Source organism: Paroedura picta, chromosome 8 (assembly GCF_049243985.1).
Source record: "Paroedura picta isolate Pp20150507F chromosome 8, Ppicta_v3.0, whole genome shotgun sequence".
NCBI lineage: Eukaryota > Metazoa > Chordata > Lepidosauria > Squamata > Gekkonidae > Paroedura > Paroedura picta.
Genome location: NC_135376.1, coordinates 39,733,901 through 39,761,030, shown reverse-complemented (window position 1 = coordinate 39,761,030; position 27,130 = coordinate 39,733,901). Strand labels below are relative to the sequence as shown.

General features: G+C 42.2%; 1 protein-coding gene across 3 annotated transcripts; it reads right to left on the bottom strand.

Moving 5' to 3' along the window:
* Positions 1 to 44: 44 nt before the first annotated feature.
* C8H3orf70 (chromosome 8 C3orf70 homolog) lies at positions 45 to 27,130 on the bottom strand. 3 transcript variants are annotated; one of them, XM_077349205.1, is made up of 3 exons: positions 27,069 to 27,130; positions 4,054 to 4,136; positions 45 to 3,344 (listed from the first exon to the last, which is right to left on the bottom strand). In XM_077349205.1, exons 1-3 carry the CDS (start codon positions 27,113 to 27,115, stop codon positions 2,788 to 2,790), a joined length of 687 nt encoding a protein of 228 aa, XP_077205320.1. In that variant the 5' UTR covers positions 27,116 to 27,130; the 3' UTR covers positions 45 to 2,787. The 3 variants fall into 3 exon arrangements, with proteins under 3 accessions (XP_077205320.1, XP_077205319.1, XP_077205318.1); XM_077349204.1 differs by lacking the exon at positions 27,069 to 27,130 and adding an exon at positions 14,571 to 15,811; XM_077349203.1 differs by lacking the exons at positions 4,054 to 4,136; positions 27,069 to 27,130 and adding an exon at positions 26,038 to 26,433.

The window sequence follows — 27,130 nt, the reverse complement described above, 5'->3', positions numbered from 1 at the left end:
GTATTAGCACAGTAGTGTGGAAAAGAAATCTGTTTACTCTGTGCTTGTGCAAAAGCATCTTCACATTTATTATTTTGCAACAAATGTACATGAAACAGTAGGGTACCTTAGAGGGTACTTTGAGACTCGGTGTCTTACACAGTCGTGTGCTAAGTCATCTAACCAAATCTTGCCATAGCTTACCCACAGAGCTGCAGAGAAGCCAGGTTCTACAGGACTTTGCCCCTTGTGCTTAAGACTTTTAAACAGAGCAAATTTAAGATATTAATGTGGTATGTAGCTATTACTAATTGTTAACAGTATATTTCATAAAGTGTGTTCCATACAAGTCTGTAGTAAGTTTTTCCTAACCCTGTTTCTCAATGCACAATATATCCAGATAATCCTAGTTCTGATTCGATTGTAGCTGCTAGCCAGTCTAGCATAGTCAATTTCTTGATTTTTCAGCATAACAAAAGAAACTAAGGTGTGCTCTCAGTCACTGTCCTTGTTTCTGTCCCAAGTATAGTTTGAAATTATTTCTAAAGTCCCTTCTGCAGTTGCCAAAGAAAACCTGACTCCGTTCACATGCAAGAGCAGAACCCATTGCAAACTCATACAATCAGATCATGAAATGCATTTCAGATCCCCAGGTACACGAGTGAAACACAATCTTATTGTATGCATTTTCCTCCCATTGTAAAACCATAAGAATGCTTAGCAGTACAACATCTGAGAAAGAACTTTAATGTAAAAAAAACGGTACCAATTTTAAAGTTGTCACGAACCAGAGTTTTTCTTGAAACATTAGCAAAATGGCCTCCGTTTCCTCAAGTGCTGAGGAATTAGTACCTGTTGTGAGGCCAGAAACAAGTCTCTTAGTTTTTTGCTAGGAAATCCATTTTAATATAATTCTTCAGAATGATAGATATTTTCTTTTTCTTCTCAGGGCATTTTAAAAAATATTTTAAAGTAGAGTATTAGTTTATATAGTAATGCATAACACATCGTAATCTAAATGCTTTCTAAAAGGTGCCTATGTCAGAGTTTAAGAAAAATTAGTAATGTGTTAGGACAGTGCTGAAGAGCAGCTTTCTACATCACAGCATAAGATAATCTAGTACTGAGAGCTACAACTGTACATATTTATATGTCCTCATTCTCACCAAGTCTTATGGAAAATGAACTAATTCAAAGTATTTTGAAAGGCCTGTATTTACTATTAGAAGCCGGAATGTTACAAGAAAACATCCCAGTTTAAAAGAACATCTCATACAAAGCTGAATCATAAAACTCACAATGAGTTTGCCATGGCGTACTGTTGGGAGAAGAGCTTGTGCCATCCAATGGCACATGAATTACTCCAATTTTCCAAGGGGGGATGTGTCACTTAAAGGACACCATGCGTATGCCGATTAGCAAGGAATCACTCCCCACAAATGGTGAACCTGACTCTGTATGATTCAGATTGAAGCAGAAATACCCCAGGGGGTTTAAAAGATTATTCTGACCACACTACAGTTTTCATTTGTCTATGTCCGTTAATGAGATGAAATTGTTAAAAAGAGACCTGGTGTAAGAAGGAAAAGGTTAGATCAATTAGTGACTTCCTTCTCAAGTACTCTCTGATTAAATGCTCCCACATCTGGAATGACAGTGACCACCTTTCTTTTAGCTGACCACATTTATGAGAATGAGCCTTGGACATTCACATGCTCTCTCCCCCATCTCTCAAACACAGCTTAGAAACAAAAAGCTTCCAGGTATGCAATAAACACTTTATGTCTTAAGCACAAACTCTCACTGGTTTCTTTCCTGCACACCAGGATTATCCTAGCTCTGTGCATGTGTTACATGAATGCAATACACACTCAATTTTTCATTGTATAGGCATCCATTTATATGTTACAGCCAACACCCATGCACTTTGACCCTCTCATATCCAGAGGTTGGTCCCAAATTGTATTTTTAAAAGGTATGTGCACTGACTTTTTTCTTTCAGATATACATGTGTATGTGCAGGATGGATGCATATTTGCCATACCATCATGGTGAGGAGGCAGCGACATTACTTTGGTTTACTGCAAACCCAGAAGTCTTCAGTTTCTGAGCTGTGCACAAAGCCCTAGGCTTGTTCTTGTGATGGTAAACAAACATGTCTGAATGTTGCTCAATGTAACCTGGTCCATTGGCAGTGTTAACAACCCTCCCTGCATAGGATTTCAGTTCAAGTGTATCTGTAATTGTCTTGCACTGGAACGAGAGTTCTGTTTAGCAAGGTGCATTGTGCTTGTTAGGGAAACACCATGCTTTGCTCTCCAGCTGCCCAACAAAAGATGATTATACACAGGTAATTTGGAAAGGGTGCACCAACAGCAGAGCCTGAGACAAGAGAAGTGTCTCCTCCAGTGAATAATAATAAAGTAAGCTCTGCTTCTCATGTATATAGCATGAGCAACTGATGTTGTTTTACAAGAGTATGAAAGGCTGAATTCTTATTCCAAAAAATAATCTGAAAACAGTTTATTATATCACAATTGGATCCAATCTCTGTAAATTATGTGCCCCTTAATGAGACCAGACACATTCTGTTATTAGGAAGTCTGACAATTTTTAGACTATACAAGAAAGAATGCTTGGAAATTAAATGAATAGAGTTAGAGTTGAGCAACTGATTCAGAGGAGCCTAATACTGTCACTTTGAGTGGGACAGGAAAAAAAGGACCTGTGAGGAGGGAAAAAGCCAGTATAAATGCTAGAAAACCAGTATTATTGTAAGTATACCTAGCTAGCTTCCAGCTCAGCATTTCACACTGTGGTTTCTATGGTTTCAATCACTTCTAGTTCGCACTGTGAGGGTGATAGAAGGGGACACTCATCCGGCTCCCAGCTACTGTCTGGACTATAATCTTCTTCTGAACTTAGCTCTGCCCCTTCCTCTGTGTCCTCATCACATGACTCCATATAGTGAGCCCCAACTGCATTGATCCCAGAATCCTCAGAGCTGGAGGGAGAAGAGCAATGATCTATTTTTGGTGTATTATTCTCTCTCAAAATTAAGGCATTGCGCACAGGGGCCTCCTGAGGCTTCATTTTATGGGAGAGAGCAGGAGGCTGCCTCTGCACATAACACATCTTCCCGTTGATGCATTTCACACGGTAATTGTCAATAAAGAGGTCTGAGATTGTGCAGAATCGTGGGGAATCTGGGGCTAATGGCGGCTGGAAGACTGGTGCAAACTTCAAAAAGTGTTCCGTGAGTGAGACAGATATCTGAATGGTGTTTGTGGATCCCCGAGGCTGTATGGGTATTTCGGTGCTTGGAAGCAGTTCTACTGGAGTCATAGGCTGGTAAACATATTTACCTGTGAAAGACATAAGAATCAAAGTTAGAAACTATGGCCTACTGGTTGGAAATAAACTAAATATCCGCCCTCATCAACTAAGAGCAAACAATCCATAAGATTCTCCCAAAGCCATGAATGCATTTTCTTTGGTCTAGTCTACTAGAGAATCAAAACTTTTTTGAAAGCATGGGGGTTTTCCTCTTGCTAGTTAGTGGATACTGTTTGCAGCTGGAAACAGGAAATTTGAAAGCAGTAAGTGAAAGGATTTCAAAGCTGTGAATGCCTTTGCCTCAGGCAGTCTGATAATTCAGCTAAGTAAGAAGAAAATAGGATTATACTGTCTATAAGATGGTTTCTTATGCCATATTGAATAGAGAGCGGAAAGCACTGCTTTCATATAGCACATGAAACATATTGGGGGAGAGGGAAGCAGAAAATCATAACTCCAGTGGAGAGAATGAAAAATCTGAGGACAATTCAAAAGAACAGCACTTAAAAGGACTTCTGAAATACAATTTATTAGCAGTTCACAAGCAACTTGATGGCTGAAGGGTTGCAAACGTGAATGACTGTAAAACAATTGTTATTCAATTGTGTGCCTCCACATGAAAGCTCACACCTTGAATAAATCTTTGTTGGTCTTAAAGGTGCTATTGGACTCAATTTTTGTTGTCTGTTCAACTGCCACTCTGGTAAATAATCAAAGAGAATAGTTTATTGTCCTTACCCACAACTAATGGGATCTGTTTCAAGAGAACACTTTGCATCCTCTGACCTCTGTTCTTTGCACAGTAATGAGCTGGAAAAGTTCTTGGGTAAGCAAAACAAAACAGACTTTCTTTAGTATCTTGTCCATTTCTATTTCTTACTTGCTTCCACACAAAGTTGCTGCTAGCATCCTTCCACCAAGGGCTCTTAATTTCCAGCCAGCGGCATATGAATTTACAGGAACTATTATGTCTTACATGTAGCGTTTTAATTTCAAGCTCAAGGTTTCAGCTTGCATCAATACAAATTTACTGACAAGTATCTATTTTCAATAGTAACATGTAATTTGCCAAAATTAGCCACAGCAAAGTGTATACTGTAAAATCAAATCATGCAAACGCTACTTCCATGCTTATTTGTATTTACTTCCAAGTAAATTATTGTAGCTGAAATGCAGAAGCGCATAAATAAGTAACTCCATGATCCATAAATAAAGCAATCCATCTAAGCTCCTCATTTACCATTTGCAGACCGTGTCCATCGTTTGATAAAATGGGTCATGTTTCCCAGACATGTCCTGGGAGTTCCAGACTCAGAAGTAAATTTCGGGTGATGTGGGAGCCCAATTGAGCTTTGGGCTGTGGTATCAGGGAGAGGGTTCTTAGAAATCCCCCTTGCTTCATTTTCCCAACCTGAAATGGTTTTAGGGAATCAGTTTTCCTTGCTGGAGAAACCTGCATGTACTGCATGTATTCATGGACTACACACAATTTTCTTCAGAAGGCAAACCAAACTTCTGCACACCTGGGAATTCAGTGATGAGTATGAAACAGGAGTATGTCTCGGACGTAGGAAATGTATTGTGACAATGTATTGTGCAATCAGGCCCCCTCCAGCTACCTGGCCTCCCTCTACAAATCCTGCTGCCTTCATATAAGCCAGGGGTGGGCAAACTGTGGACTTCCAGATGTCCATAGACTACAATTCCCATGAGCCCCTGCCAGCATTTGCATTCGCTGGCAGGGGCTCATGGGAATTGTAGTCCATGGACATCTGGAGGGCCACAGTTTGCCCACCCCTGATATAAGCAATAGATGAAATGATGTACTGAACTTCATTATGATCACTTGTAAACAGATTTGTACACGCTCTTTACACAAATATTTACACAAATATATTCTCTATATTAATAGATAAGTAATAAGTATATTTGGTCTGTCACATGACATGACTATCATGTGACAGCTGAAGTAAAATCAAAGCTATAAAATGGACTTCTTGTTGGGTTAACGGACCTACTGAAAAACGGTAAACAAGGCATTTAGCTAGCACAGCTCTAGCAAATCTGATTACAATAGCTGGCACCATTTGATTTTCCTTTTAAAAATTTATCACCCACAGCTGAATAAATAAGCAGTGAAGTCAAATGCTCTTTAACAACGTTAGGAAGCCTGAAAAGCTCCAGAAGTGTTCTAGAGATTTACCATTTAGATTTGCAAGGCCTTTTGCTATAGGATGAGGACTAATAGAAAACCACATTGCCAACATCAGATGCTTTGATTGTCTGCCTTTCTTCTTGAGACTTATAAAAATGCCATAAAGACCTTTACAATACATACAAAAAACCTGGATTACGCAATTAGAGAAAAATGAAATAAGGATAGTATAATACTAGCTAGCAAATGAGGGGGGGCGGGAAGCTGCTTAAAATATTCAGAGGTAATTAAAACTACAACACAACTTCTTTTTAGAAAGTGCCCTACTGCATCATACAATGTTACCACATCTCTATTCCATTTAATAAAATTCCCTCCTCCATTGCTATCTAAACAGAAACTATCCCCGGAATACATGTTTTATATTGTAGTCTGGGAACATACTAAACCTAAGGGACTGATACTCATGCCAGTAGCTGTTCACAGTGTTTAAATTCAAAAGTTAACATCTGCTCCTGCAGGCAGTTACTCATTTATCAAAAGTATACACTGTTCTACGAATTGGCATGCAAATGCTTCGGATAGTTTTCTTTCCTGCCAGTTTGAGTGTCAGGCCTGCTTAGTACCTACACATAATAAGAAAAAACAGCTCATATGACTCCTGAAAGTTGCCTAAAGACAAATTTGTCACTAGCTCCTTTTGCTATACAACTACATTTGTTCAAAAAAGGAAAAAAATCAAAAGAATTAACTAAGATGAGGACATGTATACAACCCACTTATATCTACAGAAACTGCCACTTAGCACCAATTTTAATGAGAGGGAAACAGCTAGTGCTGAATTCTGACATAAAAAGTACTGGGTTTCAAGCTGGTATAGAACATGCACCCTTTAATACACAAATACTCTTTCTTAACCCAGCTGGTGTTGAGGCTCACTGTTGTAATACACTCACAAGAAAAATACACTCTGCCCTTGCTCAGATGCATTGTCTTTTATTACACTTCACATCTCCATAATATTCAAAATATGTTCAAAAACAGCCCTGGCTCAGATGAAGTCCTGGAAAGAGATCCCATCAACAAAAGGTTACTTATATTATACAATATTTTCCTTATATTAACAGAAGATATGATTTAAAAGGTTGGAGTATACAAGATCTGCAGTGCGCATAACTGAACAGAATATAAAGAGTGTCCTGCAGGGGGCACTGGAAGAGATCTGTATTTAGCATAGTTCTTAGTCTAACGTTCTGGTATTTTCCAAATAATGTACTCCAGTGTCCTGACTGTCTCGTTTGGAGGCTTCCTGTTCCTTTGACCACACTTCCAGCTTGTCTCCAAATGAGACTGAATGAATTTAAAGCAATAGTGAGTGAGTTAGGTCTCTCCTCTTTCTATACAAAGTTCGTCTCTCTTCTAAACAAAATTGTATTCTTTTAAACAGCATGATGTTCTGTCCTCTCTGCATTTTTAAACTCTGCAAACAGAAGTACCTGGAAGTGCAATATTTTAGAACAGCCCCCAATTCAACCAGTACACTAGACAAGAAACATTTTTGTTAGCTGTAGTGGTCAATATGTCTCCAATGCTGCTTTGTGTTCATTTGCCTTGTCAGATGCTATGGCCTGCAACATTTCAATTGCCCAGAGATGCTTCTGTCTTCCATTTCCTCTGTTATTTCAGAATCATCTGCCAAAGCTTAAGGAGTTCTTTGTTTAGAAGCACATGACTGACTTGTATGCCAAGTAATACTGACTGTGGGAAGTTGTAGGAGGCCAGCAGTGTCAGCTCATACAGCCTCCTCAGCAGCTTAAGAGAAGATTAAGTTGGCTGTATAACTTTTTAATTAGCCTGCTTGTCAAAAACTTACATTCTGGATCTGTACAACTTGAGTGCAGCATTTGGGCTGTACCCTTCTCTCTAAACGGTTTGACAGGAAAAGAAGAAGAAACCCCACGTCTTTCCCCTTAAGCTGTTGGAACAGAAGGCCTATCTTTTCTTCCAGCTTTGGAACCTACAATCTGGCTAGGAGCAATATCACAGCCAGACTTTTATGGACAGGCAACACTGTGAAAGAAACAATATGAAAGAGATGCCTGGCAGGCATAGAAGACTTTACCTGGCACGAAAAATGCCAACAGAGAAGGTATTGTATGGATCTCTCTCTGGAAGCAATCAATAAACAGAAAGAACCCTCTTTGGTCATCACCTTCCTACATAATTTATTATGAAAGCCCAATGGTCATACCCAGGAGTTGGGAGAAAGATCTGCTGGCATGCAGGAAGACCTCCTCGCCTACACTGTGCTCAAAAGCCTCTCCCCTTCCTGTTTTCACTGTATTTTTGTACTGGAAGCTGCTTTGGGTCTCCACTGAACAGATAAGAGGCATATCAAGGCTTTTCATAAATAAAACAGATGTTCAGGGTTTTTCTCTCTAAAAACATCAGAATTCAGCTTGTATTGTTTCGTTGTGTTAAAGGTGAAGCTTTACTTCACCTTTACAAGTACCCAAACCAATGTTTGTTGAGATTTGGAGATAGGTGATGGGACATTTCCAAGGGCGAAACAGTGGATTGCAAGCAATGCAATCTTTCCCCACTTACCAGCCTTCCTTGGATTTGATCTTTGGCTTGAGGTTAGAGGTTGATCTGTTAGCAGCAACTTGTGTGCCGTGATCAGATCACTATGCCCTGGTGGCTGGTCTCCTTTCTCCAAAGTTGAGGACAAAGGGTTGTCATCAGGGAGGGACAATCGTGTTGCTGCTGATTTTCTCCCCAGAGTTACTTTATGCACCCCAGTATTATCTTTATGCACCCTCTAGCTCATCTGGTCCAGAGATATAGGCTTGGGTGTCACCAGTATGCAGATGACAGCCAGTTCTCTGTTAACGAGTGACCTATACCCCACCCAAATCTCTGTCCAAGTGTCTGGGAGACATAATGGAATGGCTTCAGCAAAGCTGCCTGAAGCTTAACCCCCTGAAGACAGAGATCTTGTGGCTGGGAAGGAAGGGTCCAAAAGAGGAAGTGTACTTCCCCTGCACATACCATTAGGAATTTGGGAGTGACCCTTGATACCTCCCTTACCATGGAGGCACAGGTCACAAAAGTAGCTCGCCAAGTGTTTTTCCATCTACACTGTGAAGCTACTAGTGCCCTACCTGGCCCCAGAACACCTAGCCACAGTGTTCCATGCAATGATCACATCCAGACTAGATTACTGTAACTCGCACTATGTGGGCCCACCCATGGCCTTGACCTGGAAACTACAATTGGCACAAAATGCAGCTGACTGGGTCTTCATGAGGACCCATCAGAAAGCCCACATTCAACCTGCTCTCTGACAGCTACGCTGGCTGCCGGTGGAATTCCAGATCAGGTTCAAGGTGATCATCTTAATCTTCAAAACCTTACACTCTCTGGGTCCTGCATGCCTCTTTGAACACACAAAATTCCATAGTATGATCCTGGTTTCAGCAGGTTATACATAGCAGTACAGACTATAGTACAGACTACTTTGTGAATAATTTAGAACAGGGCATGTCCATTGCTGCAAAGAAAAGCCCTTGTGAATAATTCAGTAGGCGTAGTTTGTGGAAAGCCAAGAGACTGGGAGCCCTCCTGACCCCTTTAGGCAGGCCATTCCACAAGATGGGGGGTCACAAGAGAGAAGGCACATGTATGGGCATTTTGCCCATTTGCAGGTTGGCAACTGCTGAAGATTCTCCTCCAATGAGTGAAGCTGTTATTGCAGAGCCCTGGTTTGGAAACTCTACCCTTTAAATTCTGTCTGTGTGGACAGGTTGCTCTGCTGAGAAGAAAACACACCAAAGTGCTTTTTATATCACTCCTTTTTCAGTACTCTCCTAGGATAGAAAAGAGTTGATTGTAGCTCACGTTAACTGATGGCTATTTAGAAGTACAAACAGTTCAACGTGGGTCTTATTCATAAACATGTACATTTAGCAGTTTCTTTGTAGGCATGATGGGGAGTTATATACACTCCCACTATGCCTACATTGTACCACTTGAAGGGACCACAAGCATGGGCATTTCATTTTTTTTTCTTTGAAAAAAATGGTTGTGCTGGGAATATTAAGCTAATTACCCATGCAGATAAGAATGGTACATGATTTAGGCATGATGGTAGGAGGGATTTATACTTCCATCAAATCTATGGCAGGTGCTGTGTTACAACAGAATACAAATCAAACCGGGTCTTCTAAAGGAGTGGTTCTCAACCAGGGTTACATGTTCTACCGGTAGAATGCCAGATTTTCATAACAATTCGCTCTCTCAATCCCCAAATCCACCTGCAAGTATGATGTGCCAGCACTACCTATAACAGATTATATTTCCATGACCTTTTGGCACCTTAGTAGTAAATATGGGCACTTGTGTTTCTCCTTATGCCCTCCTTGCCTGTTTTTCCCCCTTCCCACCAGCAAGTATCTATGACGTACTGGTACTTCGTGTCCAAGATCACCCACTGAACTTCCCACATCTCACAACAAAAATAATACTCAGCAGTATTATCAACATTTGTAACTGCTTGTGGAATTATTGTTTTGTCTTATTTGTGTTTTAATACCATAACAAAAAATTTTACTCAACAATATTATTGCGATATTTATCGCCTTAAAACATACCATAAATGATATAAATATAATAAAATGCTTGTAAATATATAAATGTTTAGAAGCACTGTCTTAAGCCAAGTGTAGTGACTGTAGAATATTAAGAGCATAATACTACAGAAACAACTCTAAACATTAAATGATTCAGTGTAACAGTCTGTATGGCATCATCAACACATCAATTTTCCCCCAAAACTCCACTGAGACCACTAACTACAAATTAATTATGAACTATGAACTATGTATACCTGCTTAGAAACACACACACAAATCTTTCCCAGTTAGACTGTGAATATTATTTGGAAATCATCTCTAAAATTTTCTGACTTAATGCATTTTGTTTAAATACATATACATATTAAAAAATTGAACCTAGGGAATTAAAACTAGCCAAGGTAGTTAAAAAATATGAGCAGGTTAAAAGCCTAATTTTTGATAGTTAGAAGGAATGGTAAACATTAATGGATGTACTAGAAGAACATTTATTTCTCAGGCAAGTAATAAAATGCTTCTTTCCAATACAAACACTATCACCAGAGCTCAGCTTTATTTCAGGGAAATGGATTTGCTCTTTTTCTATTAGGAACAGGCAATTCAATATAACCATCACAGACCACCCACAAGTAGCTAGAAAAATTCTGTGAAAACGTCTACTAAATAGGCAGGGGAAATGGGAGTAAGAATTTGTGGTGAGAACAAAATGCACGTCAACATGGCAGACAATCAACTAATTTACAAAAACTACAGCTTCCCCAATATTAGGGGGACAGCCATATGACAAATTATTCTATGGCTTCATACACAGAGATTGTTAACCATTTGGATTCCAATGGGTCTAGCTGTCTATCAGATTTTTAATCCGTCCTTTGGCCAAGAAGCCTAGAGTGCCATTCAGTCTTCCCTTCCTTATTAGATCTGACAACTACCCTACAAGACGGAGTATGCAAATGTCTCAAGGTCATCCAAAGAACACCATGGCTGGGTAGATAGATTTCATATTTTTGTCTTTTATCAGGATGATGAAATCAGAAGGATGCTCTGAACTCCCCTGCTCTGAAGATCCTCCTGTACTATCACTACCAAAAGAAATATTGGACCAATACATGTACAACTCCCCAAAAAAACAACAACTAGGAAGCGTCCCAACAGGAATAATGAAATCTCGCTCACCCCACCACTGAAATAAAAAGGTGCATTCTCTTGATTACCTGTACTTTGAAAAGTTCCTTAGATCTTAAGTTAAGCATTTATTTATAAAGGTGTATTTTCTGACTTTTTTCTGATGTATGGTATACATTGTATTTAAATCACGGTTAGTTATATTTCAAACTCTTGCTGTAATCATTATTCATTATATATGTATTAGGGATACAATGCTTAACTAATAACATAGGTTAAATTAAAATGTGGCCCAAACTAATCAGATAATTAAAAAAAAACTTTAATACAAATATGTTTTAAATTCAATTAGCATCTACCATCTGGAGAGAGGCATTCTTCCCACACTTATACAGAAGAAATGTCTCTTCTACAATACTATCAGCTGTATCACATGCATGCCTCATATAAAAAAGTTTTTTCCTTTACAACTATGATCTTATTCATATGCCAATTTAAGAGGTTTAAGCTAATACAATTACAGTGCAATCCTAAACAGTGTTACATCCTGCTTGAACCCATTAACCTCAATAGACTATCAAGTCAGATTTAATCAGGCAACGGACCTCACAGGTACATAGCTGCAGTTTCTTAGGCCCAGTAGACATGTGATGTCTCCTAAGAAAACCTGTTCTTTCTATGTTAGCCGCACTTTGGTAATATGAAGAATATTTCAGTATACGAAGAATACCCCCCCGGCACGGGCACGATTTTCGGCCAAAAATACAGTAAAAAATAAAGGGAAAATAAACCAGCAAATGGGGCTGTGTGTTGTTTCGTGCTTGGTGACTTAAAACAGCTCTGCAGCCAGGGAAGCCTCGCTGGGTAAACGCAGGCTCGCCGGTGCGTTGATCTCCGCTCGCTCGGAGAAAAAAAAATGGCGATTGCTTAGCCGGAAGATCAGAGGAGAGAGCTAGGGGGAGGGACTTTGCAGAAACCGCAACAATGGTAACGCACAGAACTTTCCCACTAGTGTTGCTGATTGGTTGCAAGAGTGTAGCGCTTTCCAGAGGATGAATTCACTTTTTGGGATTTCCCTGAAAGCGCTACAACAAAGCGCTTTTTGCGGATCGGTTTCAGGAGTGTTGCAGATTGTCAACGACGTTGTGCATAACGGCAAAACTGTAGCGATTTCAATTTGTAACCATTGTGCTATTTTGGACGAGTGCGGAATGGCCCTAAGATCCACCTCTTCATCTATAACCTCATCAGGATAAGAGAACAGATACTTACAATAGTGAGGGGTGGGGTGGAGGAATCGTTGAAGGGTAGCTAATGAGCGGCAGAAGTAGAAGGTGACACTGGTGGAGGATTGATCATAGACAATAGCAGTGACACTTTAGTTAACCCTGGTTACTACTGAGGGAACGAAGGGAATGAAAAACCATTTCTCATACCTTGGAAACCTGAGACTACCCCCCCACCACCACCACCTAATCTAGCTACTGGCACAAAGAGACAAAGAGAACTATTATAACAAACAATGTAAAACCATCAGGGAGAACAGCAAAAAGAGAAGAACAAGAGACCTGTTCCACAAGGTGCAAGAAATTAAAGAAAAATGTAAAGTATGGATTGGCATAGTGAGAGATCACCATGGAAGTATGTTAAATAAATACATTAAATAAATAAAAAGATGGTTAGATTACACTGAAGAACTATATAAAAGAGGTGAAAGGATGACATTATCCTTCTAAGAAGCACCTTCTGAAGAAGACCCTGAAATTTTAGAAAGTGAAAGCTGCACCCAAAGCAATTGAGAGAAACAAATTACCAGAAATAGATGGAATATAAAAAGATTTATTCCAGGCCACAGAAAATCTTGACAAAAATATGTCAACATATGTGGAAAACAAAACAATAGCCCATAGAATGGATCACTTAATCTACACTCTAATTCCCGCCTCCCAAAAGGAAGCATCAAAGACTGCAGCAACCATTAAATCATTGCATTTATTTCTCACATGAGTAAAGTGATGTAAATCTCACAGAAACAACTTACTATATATGGAATGAAAAATGCCAGGTGTTCGAGCTCTGTTCAGAAAAGAAAGAGGCACTAGGGAAAGCATATTGCAAACTAATGTTGGTTTCTAGGACATATGAGAGAGTTTCAGAAAATCAACTTGTGCTTCATAGATTTTTTTTTAATTAATGTGCCACAATAACTGATTGTTTTGATGTGCAACCTATACTCTGGACAAGAGGGTAATGTTAGGATAGAATACGGAGAAACAGAATGGTTTCCAATTGGCAAGACTGTCAGACAAGGATGTATTTTTATCTCCCCATCTGTTCAATCTATATGTAGAACACATCATAAGGAAAATTGGATTCGATTTAGCTGGGTGAGTGAAAATTGGAACATTGACAATTTAAAATATGCAGATGTAACCACACTGCTAGCAGAAAATAGGGAAGACTTGAAATCACTATGGTGAAGTTGAAGCAGAAAGTACAGAAGCAGGATTACAGCTATACATCAAGAAGACATAAGTAATGACTAACAGCTCCTGAGGAATTACACAACTTTAAGGTTAGATTTTAGTCCAGTGACACCTTGGAGTCCAACAAGAGTTTCAGGATAGAAGCTTTCAAGAGTCAAATCTCCATCAAAAAAATTGACAATGAAGAAACTGACATTCTTATAGAGTTTTTATTCCTTGACTCAATTATTAACCCAAAGAGATACTGCAACTAGGAAATCAGAAAGAGATTGAGACTGGGAAGGGCAACCATGAAGGAGCTAGAAAAGATTCTTTAGTGCAAGGATGTGTCACTGGTAGCCAAGACTGACAATGGGCATGAGAGCTGACAGGGAGAAACGTGTTTCATGTAAAATGTGGTGATGGAGGAGATACCATAGATTCCCCAAAAGAAAAAGGTCAGTTCTGAATCAAATCAACCCTGAAATCTCCCCAGAAGTTAAAATGTCCCAAGTGAAGCTATTGTACTTTGGTCACATTATGAGAAGGCAAGTTTCATTGGAAAACACAATGCTAGAGAACGTTAAACAGAGCAGGAAGACTTAACATGGATTGACACAATAAAAGAAGTAGTTCAGTTTACAAGATCCAAAGGCTGTCAAAAATAGGACTTTTAGAGGCCATTAACTCTTAAGGTTGCCATAAATCAGAAGCGACTTAACAGCACTTAACACATACAGAGAAGTTAGTCAAATACTAATTATCTGCAATCATACTATTACTTGTAAGGATTTCTGTTTGATCAACTACTAAACATTTGTGACACTTAATTTGGGCTTCAGCTATGTACTGGCCCAACCGACTTCTAGTGGTTACCTGACTTGGTTCTGTTGGAAGAAGAAAAACACTGGAATCTTTTTAAATAGTGTCCATGGCTCAGTAAGACAGCATCTGCTTTGCATGCAAAAGGTCCCAGGTTCAATCCCTGGCATCTCCAGCTAAAAGAATTAGGAATTCAGTTATTAGAAATATTGGTATCCAAGAGCCTGATCAGCCACTATCAGAGTAGACAGTATCTTAAAACCACCCGTGGCGCCGCCCTAAATAAAGCAGTAAGCAGTGGTGGGGAGGAACATGGAGTCTTCCACGTTCCTCAAGGAGCCACAGGCACCGGTGAGGGCTAGGTCAGGCCGGCCTCGTGCATAATCAGAGGACCTGGGCCTTTGGGCCTGGCTCCTCTCCCAACCTACAGCGTCCCTGCAGCGACACCTCTCGCCCCATCAGCTCCGCAGATCCACAAAGCTGAATGGGGCATCCCCCCACCCCCACTATGGTGGGAGGGCGGCATGCTACTTCCCTGCCAGTGAGAGGCGGGGGCCTAACCTTGTGAGGTATGTTAGGCTGAGACAGTAACTGAGCTAGGGTCATTCAGTGCATGTCATGGCAACATGGGAATGGGAAAAGTGCTCTTTCTGGTTCTTTTCTGCCTCTTGTACCTCATTTAGTATTTACGGCCACAGCAGCAGCTTCTTGACCATTCTCATATGTCAAAAGAACAGTAGCAGCCTTGGCGGAGAAGGTGTGGGCCCACCTAGTCCAAGATTCTATTTAGAGCAATGGGCAGCCTTGAATGTTTCCACACAAGGGCATGCATGAAAGGGATAGCCATCTGCGGAATACCTCCAGCATTCAAAGACACACAATGGAGATGACATTCACTTAACCACATTAATAGCCACAGATAGATCTGCCTCCCTTTAAAGCCAATTATGCCCGTGACAATCACAGCATCCAGTAATTTAACATAATGTTAAATAAGCATCCTTTTGTCTATAAGGTGCTTATTGCCAGTAATGTCATTATGATTCTTTCCCTTGAAGGCATACTGAGGCATCTCTGCCAATAACGCAAAAGCCAAAGAATGTCTAAACAGTGGCACAAGGTTCAGTATCTCCTTCCTGATAATTTCAAGATTTCTCCCTTCTTTTATGCATGACTTTCCAACACTGAATGTCAGTAAATATCTTCAAGTTGAAGAGGAAGAAGAGTTGGTTCTTATCAAGGTCTATTCATTGACATATTCATGGTTCATAAAGTTCTACACCCGGGACTTGCAACACGAAATAATTATGGATCTTTAAGGGTATGAAAGGTTATCTATCATCATCATCATCATCATCATCATCATCATCATCATCATCATCATCATCATCATCATCATCATTATTATTATTATTATTATTATTATTATTCGATTTATTGCCCGCCACTCCCTTGCAGCTCGTGGCCGGTTACAACATTCTAAAACCCCCATAAAATCCATTAAAATCCATTAACGACAACTACAATCCAACAATTATTAGTTAGCAAGCTAACATGGCAAGATCGGCTAGTCAACTTCTCCCTCCCCCTACTAGCAGGTGGAGAAGGGATGCTGATGGTCCCATCTAGTTAAAATCCAAGGTTTGCTCAAAAGCAGGATAACAATGATGCAATTCTGAATGACTTTTTAAATAGAAGAGTTGTTTTTTATACTGTGCTTTTCACTACTTGAAGGAATCTCAAAGCAGCTTACAATTGCTTTCCCTTCTTCTCCCCACAACAGACCTGTGAGGTAGGGGGGCTGAGAGAGCTCTGAAAGAACTGCTCTGTGAGAACAGCTCTAACAGAACTGTGGTTAGCCCATGGTCACCCACCTGGCTGCACGTGGAGGAGTGGGGAATCAAACTTGACTCTCTAGATTAGAAGCTGCCGCACTTAACCACTACACCAAACTGGCTCTCTACGCCAAGCTGACCGAGGAAGATTGCACAGCCTTACTAAAATAAATCCACTCTGTTGTCCAATTTCTGTAAATTACGAGAAACTGAATTATTAAGAGCTTTACTGCACAGACCAAAGGGTAGCACTGTATAAAAAGCCTGACAGAGTTATTTGGATAAATTATTGGGGACTGCAGCCTGTACTGCTGTGTATTATTTCCTGCAGGGTGGATCCCGTTGTTTAATTTTGCATCGTTTAATGTGTCATGTTATCACTTATGCCTTGCTTCAGTTCTATGTTTTAGACTCCGGGTTGGTTCTGCAGCTCAAATCCCTTTTGTTTATTGAATGTCCCATCCTGTTGTTTGCATTAACTCACTCTGTGTAATACACCTTGAGTCCAAGTGAGAAAGGGGAACTATAACTAATGTCAATGTATGTTTCCATTTTGGAAGTTTCCTCCTACATTAAGGTTTCAGACAGTGATGTGAAACTGTGCAGGGGTGGCCAAACTGTGGCTCTCCAGATGTCCATGGAATACAATTCCCATGGGGCTCATGGGAATTGTAGTCCATGGACATCTGGAGAGCCACAGTCTGGCCACCCCTGGTCTATAGCTCTTGGTTAATTTGCATTTCTCCTCTGCTCTGTATTTTACAATATAAGTTATCTATTCCGGCTTCATGACTGATTCTGCTAACAGCTTTAACAGGGTCAAATATGACCTCAATCTGTTTAATCACAAGAGAAGAGGTTGCTTGATTACAAAACTTTAAGCACCTTTCCCAGGAGATGTTATCTCCCAGGAGATGTTATCTGATTGTAGAGGGCCCTTTTAACACATCAAACAGAAAATCAAAATACATTCAAGTGGTGGAATGCGAAATTAGAAACTTTCAAGATGGAAATAAAATGTTTTGACACTGAGCATAATTAAGAGAAGAAATGCAGGTAGGACATTATACTGCGGACCGGACAAAGTGTTAATCAACAAGTGACTTAGGGTGGCCTTTTCTTTAAGTAAATAATAATACATTTCCTCAAGAGCATGAGTCACAGCTGATATTCTCTGGGCTGGCCTGTATGGTCAGTGGGGTCCCCCCTGACTCTCTTAACACAGTTCAGGAAATCTAAAAAAATCTAAAAAAAAAATTATCATGTACAGGACAGCAACTAGAATCACAGCTATAAATTCATCAGTCCTTAGAATATTTCCAAGAGGTAAGGCAGGAGAACATAAATACCTGGGCTCCATGAAAACCAGACCTTACAAAAAATGATATGTGTCATGATCTGATTCTACTCTGCAAATTTATTTTTCCTCCTGTTTGAAAGTCAGCTTCCAATTAAAACTGGAGGCGGGGATTCTAGACATTTTTCAGAAGTTTACTCTTTAGCTGACTTTCCCAAGGTCACCCAGTACTGGTAAGTCAACATCAGATAATGTTTTGGAAAGCTATTTCAGGGAGATGTATCATGCGTGTGATGTTGCATCCTGCTGCTTTGCATTTACAAAAAAGACCCTTAATTGAAAAACCTATTACAGAACTCTGATGCGAAAATCAATGCTCTGTACAAAATTAATCCTTCTGGGTAGAGGCATGAAGTGAAGGTTTGATTTTAATCCTTGATATTGTTCCACATCTGTTCATGCTTCCCACTTGAACAATCCAGGCCTCTCTTTACCTCATCACAAACATAAAAGACGCAGGTGTCAGCTGTGGAACAGATCGTTTGGGGAACAAATCACACAAGTTAAAATCATAGTTGATACGTGGTAGTTACCATATTCAGGCTGCCTTCCATTGACAAGGACTATGCTCAGACTCTACAGTTTGTAAGTCTTTGATGGTATGACATAACTTATTATTTCACAGATGTTTCCATTATGACATGAAAAAATTGGTTATATGAATAAGCCCTCCAATGATATGAAAAGAAATAACAAGCATAATGATTCAGTGTTTATAGGAATGACCTGTACACTTATGGCTGTATGCAATTCACTGTACATTTCAAGCCCAAGTAAAAATATACTAACTAGATGAATCCCATTTTTAATTTCCAGCACCTAAAGGACAGAACTATATGTTCCATGGTCCATTTTTGTTTTATACAATGCAGACACTGATGGTGGTACAGCAATTTTAAAAGGAAGCATAATATTTAACCTGTTCCTTCTGCTCTATTTTCCTACAGCATACCATCATCCGCAAACCAGGAATGGTTTAAGGATTTGCAGGGCCCATAGCACCAGAGCCTGTGCTGGTGCTATGAATCTGTGGGACCCTAGTACAGTACAATTGCAGTGGGAACAGCCAGACTGGGGGGTGGAGGGGGCTCCCACAGTGGAAATGAGTGTGACTCTGAGTGTCCTTAAAAAAGGAAAAGAGGGGAGAAGAGAGGCAATGACCCTGATCCATCGGGAAGAAGACAGCACTCAGGGCCCCTGAAAACGTGGATCTATTTCATTCATACTTCCTTATTTTCTATTCTTTCCTTGGCTGTCTTTCATACTCTTTCCTTGCTGGTTAAGATCAACATACTCTAATCTGCAGACCCAGATTTGATTGCCTACTTCTTTACATGCATTCAGATGGGTGATCTTGGACCAGTCACAGTTCTCTCTGAGCTCTCTCAGCCTCACCTTCCTCACAGGGTGTCTATTGTAGGGAGAAGAAGGATAGGTGATTGTAAGATGCTTTGAGACTCATTCAGGTAGTAAAAAGTAGGGAACAACAAAAACAGCTCTTCTCCTTTCTCTGCCTCCTCTTTCTCTCTTGAGTCTGTCTGACCTTGAAAGATGCCTAAGCTTACAGCTTGGCTTAATTTGTCTTCATTAGGTGCATATGATGGCTTGAAACTACTGCACCACAACACAACACTGCAAGCATCTCACTAGTTTAGTGGGCAACTTTGGCATGTGGGTACTTTAGCCCAACATTTTGACTAGTCCCACTTCCCACGGCAGAGATTTTCTCAGAATTCTGGCAGTGCTCACATGCTCAACAAGATTCTTGTTCTAAAGTAAAGAGAGTCCAAACCATTTCAAATTTTGAACACACACCAACAGATCATAGGAAACAAGGTTAAAAAATGCCGTATCACAAGTTCTGCCCAACACCATTTCAATCATATGGAAGGTTTATGTTCATAGGTGCACAACATTTTAAAGCACCACATAGAATTCCTACTCCAATGCAGGTAATCATATACTGCTATGCCAAAACCTTATTTGTGCCTCCCTGTTCACATAACTGTGATAATCCCCCTCTCCTCACCCCATATCAAAGCTACAGGCTGACTTTCATAGACTCCCCTGCATCCCAGCCTCTTCAGATATACCTTGTGGCTAGATTTTCTATTGTCATGTTCAGAACTTGCCCAAATGCAAACACAATCCCTAAGTGCATTAAAAAAGTGGAAAGTACTTTTTTTTTTGTTACAAAGCAAGAAAATAAAAGAAGAAGAGTTGGGGGGAATAGTATATATTCATTCCACTTTACATAAGCATTTGACAGATGCATGCAGAGCTAAGACAAAAAGAAAATATTACATGCCGACCAGAACAGTGCCAAAGGTATTATGGATTATTATTTTGGATCTAATCAGTGTTTCAAGGATTTTTGAAAAGCCAGAGGAAAGATTTCTTCCCAGCCTTCTTTTGCATATTTCTATGCATTAAGCCCTTGTCTGTGACCAGTTTAAGACAGAGGAAAGTTTTAAACTAATTATGTTAAAGGCTCCAAACTGGTCACAGAATTCATTAACTGCTCCTGAGATCTCTTAGGAAAAATGAAGGCCCTGCTATAGATTATTGTGAAATTTGTCCAAGTAACTTGGCAATCAAAATGGCAACCCAAGTGGTTACATTAAATACCTCAGAGCACTTGACCATCCCTCCCCACTCTCTCACCAAGCCCATCATGACTCCTGTGTTCTCTATGGGCTGTACTGCTGCTACTGGGCCCAGTGTGGGTCCTGGACTGTACAGCAGCTGCCGCCAGGTCCAACATGAAGTCCCAGGGGGTACTGCTGCTGCTGGACCTGGTACGGCTCCTGGTCTCATCCAACCTTCATGTGTATTTTTTTAAGATTTAAGATTTTTCTGCAAACCTAATGGGTCCCCCAAGTTTGCACAATAATCTCTTTAGCATCTCTGTGGCCCTGATCCATGGATTTAGATATTCACAGATCTAGAGATACTGGATAGAAGGTAAGCAGGATATAAATGTAATTAATAACTAAAAATGATTACTTGCCCAGAGGAATAACCAGCTGAATATTCAGAACAAACCCTGAACAACCTCAAAAACAAATATTCACATAAAAATGGAAAAAGCTTCAATAAAAAGCAGCAACTACTACAAGTGGAATATTACATCAAATGTGGTGATAATGTTTTCTGCTACATGTTCTATTAGGAGGGCCTAGATCATAGGCTGTTGGGTTGTTTCATTACCTGTTTTTTGCTATTGTTTGTGCTGTGCATTTATTATCCACCTTTCTTGCTAAGTCTCTGGGCTTTGAGCCACCTTGTTAAAACAGAAAGGTTGAACGCAACAAATATATTTGGTCATTTTAAACTTGAAAAATCACAGTTAGGAGACCAAGAGGTCCAAGACAGGAAGAGCACGCAAAAACACAAAGACCACCTCACTCAAGTTCCCTCTTGTTACACCCCCCCCCTCCACAAGCACTCTCTGCCATGCCACTACATCATGACTTCATGCTACTATATCAAAGATGGGTGCTCAATTCTGCATATTCTACATGATGAATCTTTTATGGACCAATCTATTCAACTGCCTGATTTGTGAAGCCAACCACTGTGCATCTACAATATTTATTGCCAATAACCTCAATAACTACATTGATTTTCTTCCTGATAGCTCTGTTTCTACAACATCACTCACACTCAGGGTTGTGGTGTGGAAAAGTTTTCATCCTGAAAATCTTCCAGGGCTTTATTCGTCCACAAACCATTTCCCATTTCTAAAGATTCATTGTTTAAAAATGAGTGAATAACATTGCTAATACCAGATTAGACAAACATGGCCAGTTCAAAGTTGTAATTAAAATTTTTCATGTGATTATTCCTACAAATTACGTGAGAGAGAACATGTAATGTTTTCCTGATTTGTAAATGGGAGGAGAGAGAGAAACCACAGACATATAATAATTCAAATAAAAATTAAATTTATGAATTTAACTAATTGGCTGTGCAAGTCAAATAAAAACTAAAGCTCATTGTTATTAATATGTGTCCTCTCCCATGGTAGAAGAGATAATGTTACCATGAATTTGCTGTGAAACTAACAAGTAATACAAGTGATGCTACAGAGAGCGACGGTGATAGTGAAGTAACCCAGTAACCTCTAGGATCATAGAATCCATCTGAAGAAATATAGGGGGCAGCACCGCCTTGGTGGATTCAGGCAGGGAGGCCAGCTGAAACTTAGATGTACCCCAGGGCCTCAATCATAGACCTGGTGGAACAGCTCCACTTTACAGGCCCTGTGAAACTGCTTACAGTCCTGTAGGACCCTGATCCCAGAGTGTTCCATGGGGTCAGTCTGACTTCTTTGGGGCTAGGAAGCCTGAGCAAATTTTGATTGCTTGATCTAAGTATTCTTTGGGGGACATAATTGGAAAGGTGGTCCCGTAGATATGACAGTTCCAGACCATTTAGGACTTTGAGGGTTTGAACCAAAACCTTGAACCTAATCAGGTCTTCAATCTGGAACCAGTGCAGTTGGGAGAACATTAGCCAAATATGCGCTCCCCACTGGATCCCTATAAGGACCCCCGCTGCTGTATTTTTAACCAAATGAAGTTTTGGAGCAACTTCAAAGGCTGCCCTGCACATAATAAGTTATAGTAGTTCAACCTGGAGGCGATAGTGGCTGCTGGATGCCAACAGGTAAGGTGCTAACTGTCATGCCTGGCAAATATGGTAGAACAATGCCTAGAGAACAATATTGGTGACCTGGGCGTCCACAGACAAAGAGACATCCAGGAGTATCCCAAGACTCCTGAAGTTCATTGAGGCTGAGACTGAGGCCTGTCAAGAGTTAGCAGTTGCATTCACCTGGGGTATGCAGGCCCAATCAGAGGACCTCTATCTTAGTTGAATTTAACTTTACCCAACTTTGCTTGATACAATTTACATCCTCCTCCAGACACCTGGTCAAAGACTCTGTGTGTGTGAGAGAGAGAGATGGATGGCCATCCATCAACAGATATAGCTAGGTTTCACCTGCATATTGATGACATTCCAGCCCGAAGCTTCAGATCACCTGACTGAGGGGGTGCATATAGATGTTAAACAACACTGGAGAGAGAATAGCCTCTTGCCAAACGCTACAACGCTGGGCATACCGCTTGGAGGATCTCTTCCCTAGTGGAACCTTTATCCCCAACCTTGGATAAAAGATTGTAGCCATTTAAGGGAGGCACCTTGGATCCCCACATCAGCTAGGCAGTGGGCTTAATAGCCCATGATAGACAATGTTGAACATGTACACCCACTGCGCGGGACAAGTTTGAAGGAACCTTTCCTTCAGCAATGTTCTCAAAGAGAGGGACGTGTGATGGACAGCACTAAAAACTAAGGTTCTACGTGATGAAGTAAAAGTAACAAGAGAGTGAAGGGTTAAAAATCCTCACTAGGCAGAGTGAGCCAGAGTAGAAGGCTGCTCTGAGTCCTCTGACTGGACAGCAGCAGCTGAAAAGGAATTGCTATGTGGTTGTGTGTGGGAGAGAGCTTCATTCTGATTCTGACAGAACCTTAGCTGATCATTTACTCTATGGAGAAACTCGTTAGAGAACCAAGTTTACGACTGACAGCTAATTCACACAGTGACTGAACTAGGGCAGATATCTGGCATTGGTAATTTGGCCAGGGATGTATTAATTTCCAAGATAGTCCAAACTGGAAGGAGCAAAGAAAGAAGGAAGACCCCTGCCTAGTTAGAAAGGAGAACTCTGGTATGTGTATTTCCACAGATTCATGTGTGTGAGAGAAGTCTTCAATCATCACAGTGAGACACTGGCTCATCTAGGAAGGAAAAAAGTGGTGGTACAAGGGAAGAGTGTCCACTTTCTATGAGCCAGACATGTTTTTGGGATACATACAGTAAAAAAAATCCTCTCAGGCTAAAAGTAATCTCAGCATCAGAAAGAAAAGCCTATGAACATCTAAGAGCCTCTCACTAAGGACTTGAAATTGAGACAGCATGGTGTGGTGGTTAAAGAGTGGCAGTCTCTCACCTGGAGAACCAGGTTTGTTTCCCCGTTCCTCCACATGCAGCCAGCTGGGTGACCTTTGGACAGTCACAAATGTCTTAGAACTCTCAACCCCACCTACCTCAAGGATGCCTATTGTGGGGAGAGGGAGATGTTTGTAAGTCACTTTGGGTCTCCTTAGGGTAGTAAAAAGTGGGGTTTTATGAAATCAGTTCCTCTTCTAAAATAACTGATTTGTATGTAAGATTTGATTTCTCATTCCATCTACCTCTTTGTAAAAATCAAATCTTTTATTGGTCCATTGTTACAAATGCCATGGTGCCATTCTTACAAAAGGGTTAGAAGACAAAGGGCTCTACAACTTCCCCAAAAGTCCCAGGGCTGAGTAAATCCAAAAAATTCTAACATTAGTAGGGTATGACAGTAAGCTTCATTTTTACAACCACACTATAAGGCTAGCTCAGTCTGTGAAGGAACATTTTATTTTGGAGGGGAAATTTACCTCAGAGTGGGGAAGTGTATAGAAGTAACCATCATAATGCTAGTCCACAAATTATGTACAAGCTGAAAACAGTGGCTAATAGGATATCTAGGAACCACAACAGGGCACAGCAGAGAATTAGTAAAACCTGGCCATCCTAATCATGTTGACACTAGTCCCAGGAGCATTATTGACATGTTGATGTATCACTAAGTATCCAAGACTCTTCAAAAAACAACAGCAATAAAGCAAAGCAGGATCGCATGCATGAAAATGTAAGGTCATCCAATAAAAATATAGATGCGGATAGCCTAGCAAATTTGTTTAAGTCAGGCAGTTTTCATGAGATAATGACAACTTTCTAATGTGCAAAACAAGGTTTAATTCAAAACCATCTGAAAACTATGAAAAATCATTTTAGTTTAGTTCCTCAAGATATAAGAACTAGGATGTGAGCCCACAGCCCATGATGCTTTGCAAGCTGGGCAAGAACCTATGGAAATTTGGATGAGAACAGCAGTACTCTGAACCAGAAAACAGAAGTGCCATTTCTTTGCTATAAACAAGCCCCAGGTGTCTTTCAGCTTTTGGCTCTAGATAAAGCCATGGCCAGAGCAAGTAGTTGAAATTCATTTTGTGACTGGTTCCAGAGACAAACCGAATAAATTTCAGTACAGTATGCCAGTGGACATGTGAAGGCAACTCCAAACATATAATTTTGCTATTAGTTTTCTGTATATACACACACACAGAGTGTATATATAAACTGAATATATAAACTGATTGGACACATTTAACTTGGAGAGAAAGGAAAATAGAAGACCCAACCAAACCTATGCTAAAACATAAATTCAAACAAAGCCATCTTTCCTCCAGCATATCTGAAAGAATTCCTTTTGGATTCCTTTTGAACAGACTAGAAACTAGATGGCAATATACAGAAATTGCATCATGGCTCTAGTATCTGAGAATTAATTACAGACAGCACTGGTTTTTTAAGCTACCCATCCTGCAAAGCATATGGTATCTCTCATCAAACCCAGGAGTTTGCTTTAATTACTACTATTTATATTGGCATAAAATCGCATGCAAGTTATGATATGCCTTGGTGCAGACTCCAGCAAGGAAATTTTAGAGATTTCATTGCTTAATAAACTTGAAAGATAGGTCCATTTCCTGTCTGAACATCTGTACTTATACGTGGAATTTACAACTCCAGCGGTTATAGTAGAAAAAAACCGGAGAGAGCGAGAGCCCCTTCTTGTGGCAAAGACAGAGGGTGGAATCGTACGGGAGGGTTTCTCCCTTCACCCCTTATCCAGGAGAGAAAAAGGGTGGTGGTGCTCTGCCTCAGCTGACACGGGGGTGGGGGTGGGGGTGGGGGGTGCGCTCCTCCGCCGTCTTCCCAGATGTTACCCACTGGGTATATTACACAGCGCAGCGCCAGCCCAGCCCCTTCTTAGCCTGTCCTTGTCAGAGACACGCAAAGGCTCTCCTCCCCGGGAGGATGGAGAAATCTATCCGGCGTTCCGGGCACCATGCGATCAGTCACTATCGATCCCGTGTCAAATCTTGCCGCCGGGCAACAAACGAGGCGCCGGCGAGGGAAGGAAGGCAGGAAGGCAGGCAGGCAGGCAGGGGGACAAGAGCCTGCCCTCTCCAGAAAGAGCCTTCCGCTCCGACACAAGAAGGGCCGCGCGCACAGCTCCCCGAGGCGGGATGCTCTCCCGTCCGGCTTCCCGCTGCCCGCCAGCCAGCGACCTGGCCGGCAGACCTCTCCGCCTGCGCGCGATCCTGACCCGGCTCTCGCGCGCCCCGCCAGCCCCGCCAGCCCCGCCGCCCCACTACTCACAGTGACACCAGCCCAGGTGGCAGCACCAGTGCAGGCGGAAGCAGCGCCCGTGGCTGTGCGTGGTGCACAGCGACAGCCCGTCGCAAGGCTGGAAGTCGGGTCTGCCGGCGCAACTGCGGGCCAACGCCTGCGCTTCGTCCAGCTTCTCGCTCTTCCCGGCCGGGCCCCCCAGCCCCGCCGCCGCCGCCGCCGCCGCCGCCCCAGCCCCGCTCATCGCGCCGCTGCCAGCCTCGCCGCCGCCGCCGCCGCCGCCACCTGCAGCAGCAGCAGCCGCCGCCCGCTCTATCGCTCGCAGCGCGCCCCTCCGCCGAGTCACTCCCGCTCGCGCGCACCCCGGGCGCAGCAGGGCGGAGAGCAGCGCCCGCCCAGGCGGCCTTCGCCAGCCAGGAGGGACGACGCCACGGGCCCGCCCGCCCGGCCCCGCCCGCCTGCAGACCCCCCCCCCCGGCCGCCCGCCAGGCTCCGCCCCCTCCGGCGAGCGAGGGGGCGGAGGGCGAAGGCGCGTGTGTGCGGGGGGGGGGGAGGCTGCCGCGGGGACTCCGCCGGCCGCCTCGGGGCGAGGGGTGGGGTGGGGGGAGGGCTTGTTTCCCCAGGACGGAAAGCCCGCACAGCCCCCGCCGCCTCTCTCCGCAGAGCCTGGTTGCTGGGCTGCCCCCCTGGGCGGCGGAGGGAGGGAGGGCGGGAGGAGGGGGCGCCCAACCTGCTTCCCGCTCAGGAGCCGAGGTCTGGGGACTCTTCCCTCCGTACCCGGGGGGGGGGAGGAGAGGCGGCCAGCGCCCACCGGGGCCAGCAGACTGCAGCCTCCCTCCCCCCCCCACACCCTCAGACCCCGCCCGCGCTGGCAGCCGTCGCCGAGGCGTTGCCGGCCGCTGGCAGCTTCGGGGCTGCCGAAGCCTTGGTGATGGGCGGGTTTTTTGGCGTTCGAGGCCACCATTTCTCTGTCGGCAACAGCCCGGGCGCCTTCCCTGCGTCTCCCTTCCCGCCGGGCTCCAGCCTCTCCACGCCCCTCGGTATAGACCCTGCTAGCTTACAGATCCGCAACGTGGTCAGACGCCTCATCTGCTCTCCATTTCTCCATACGTCAAAATAGCAG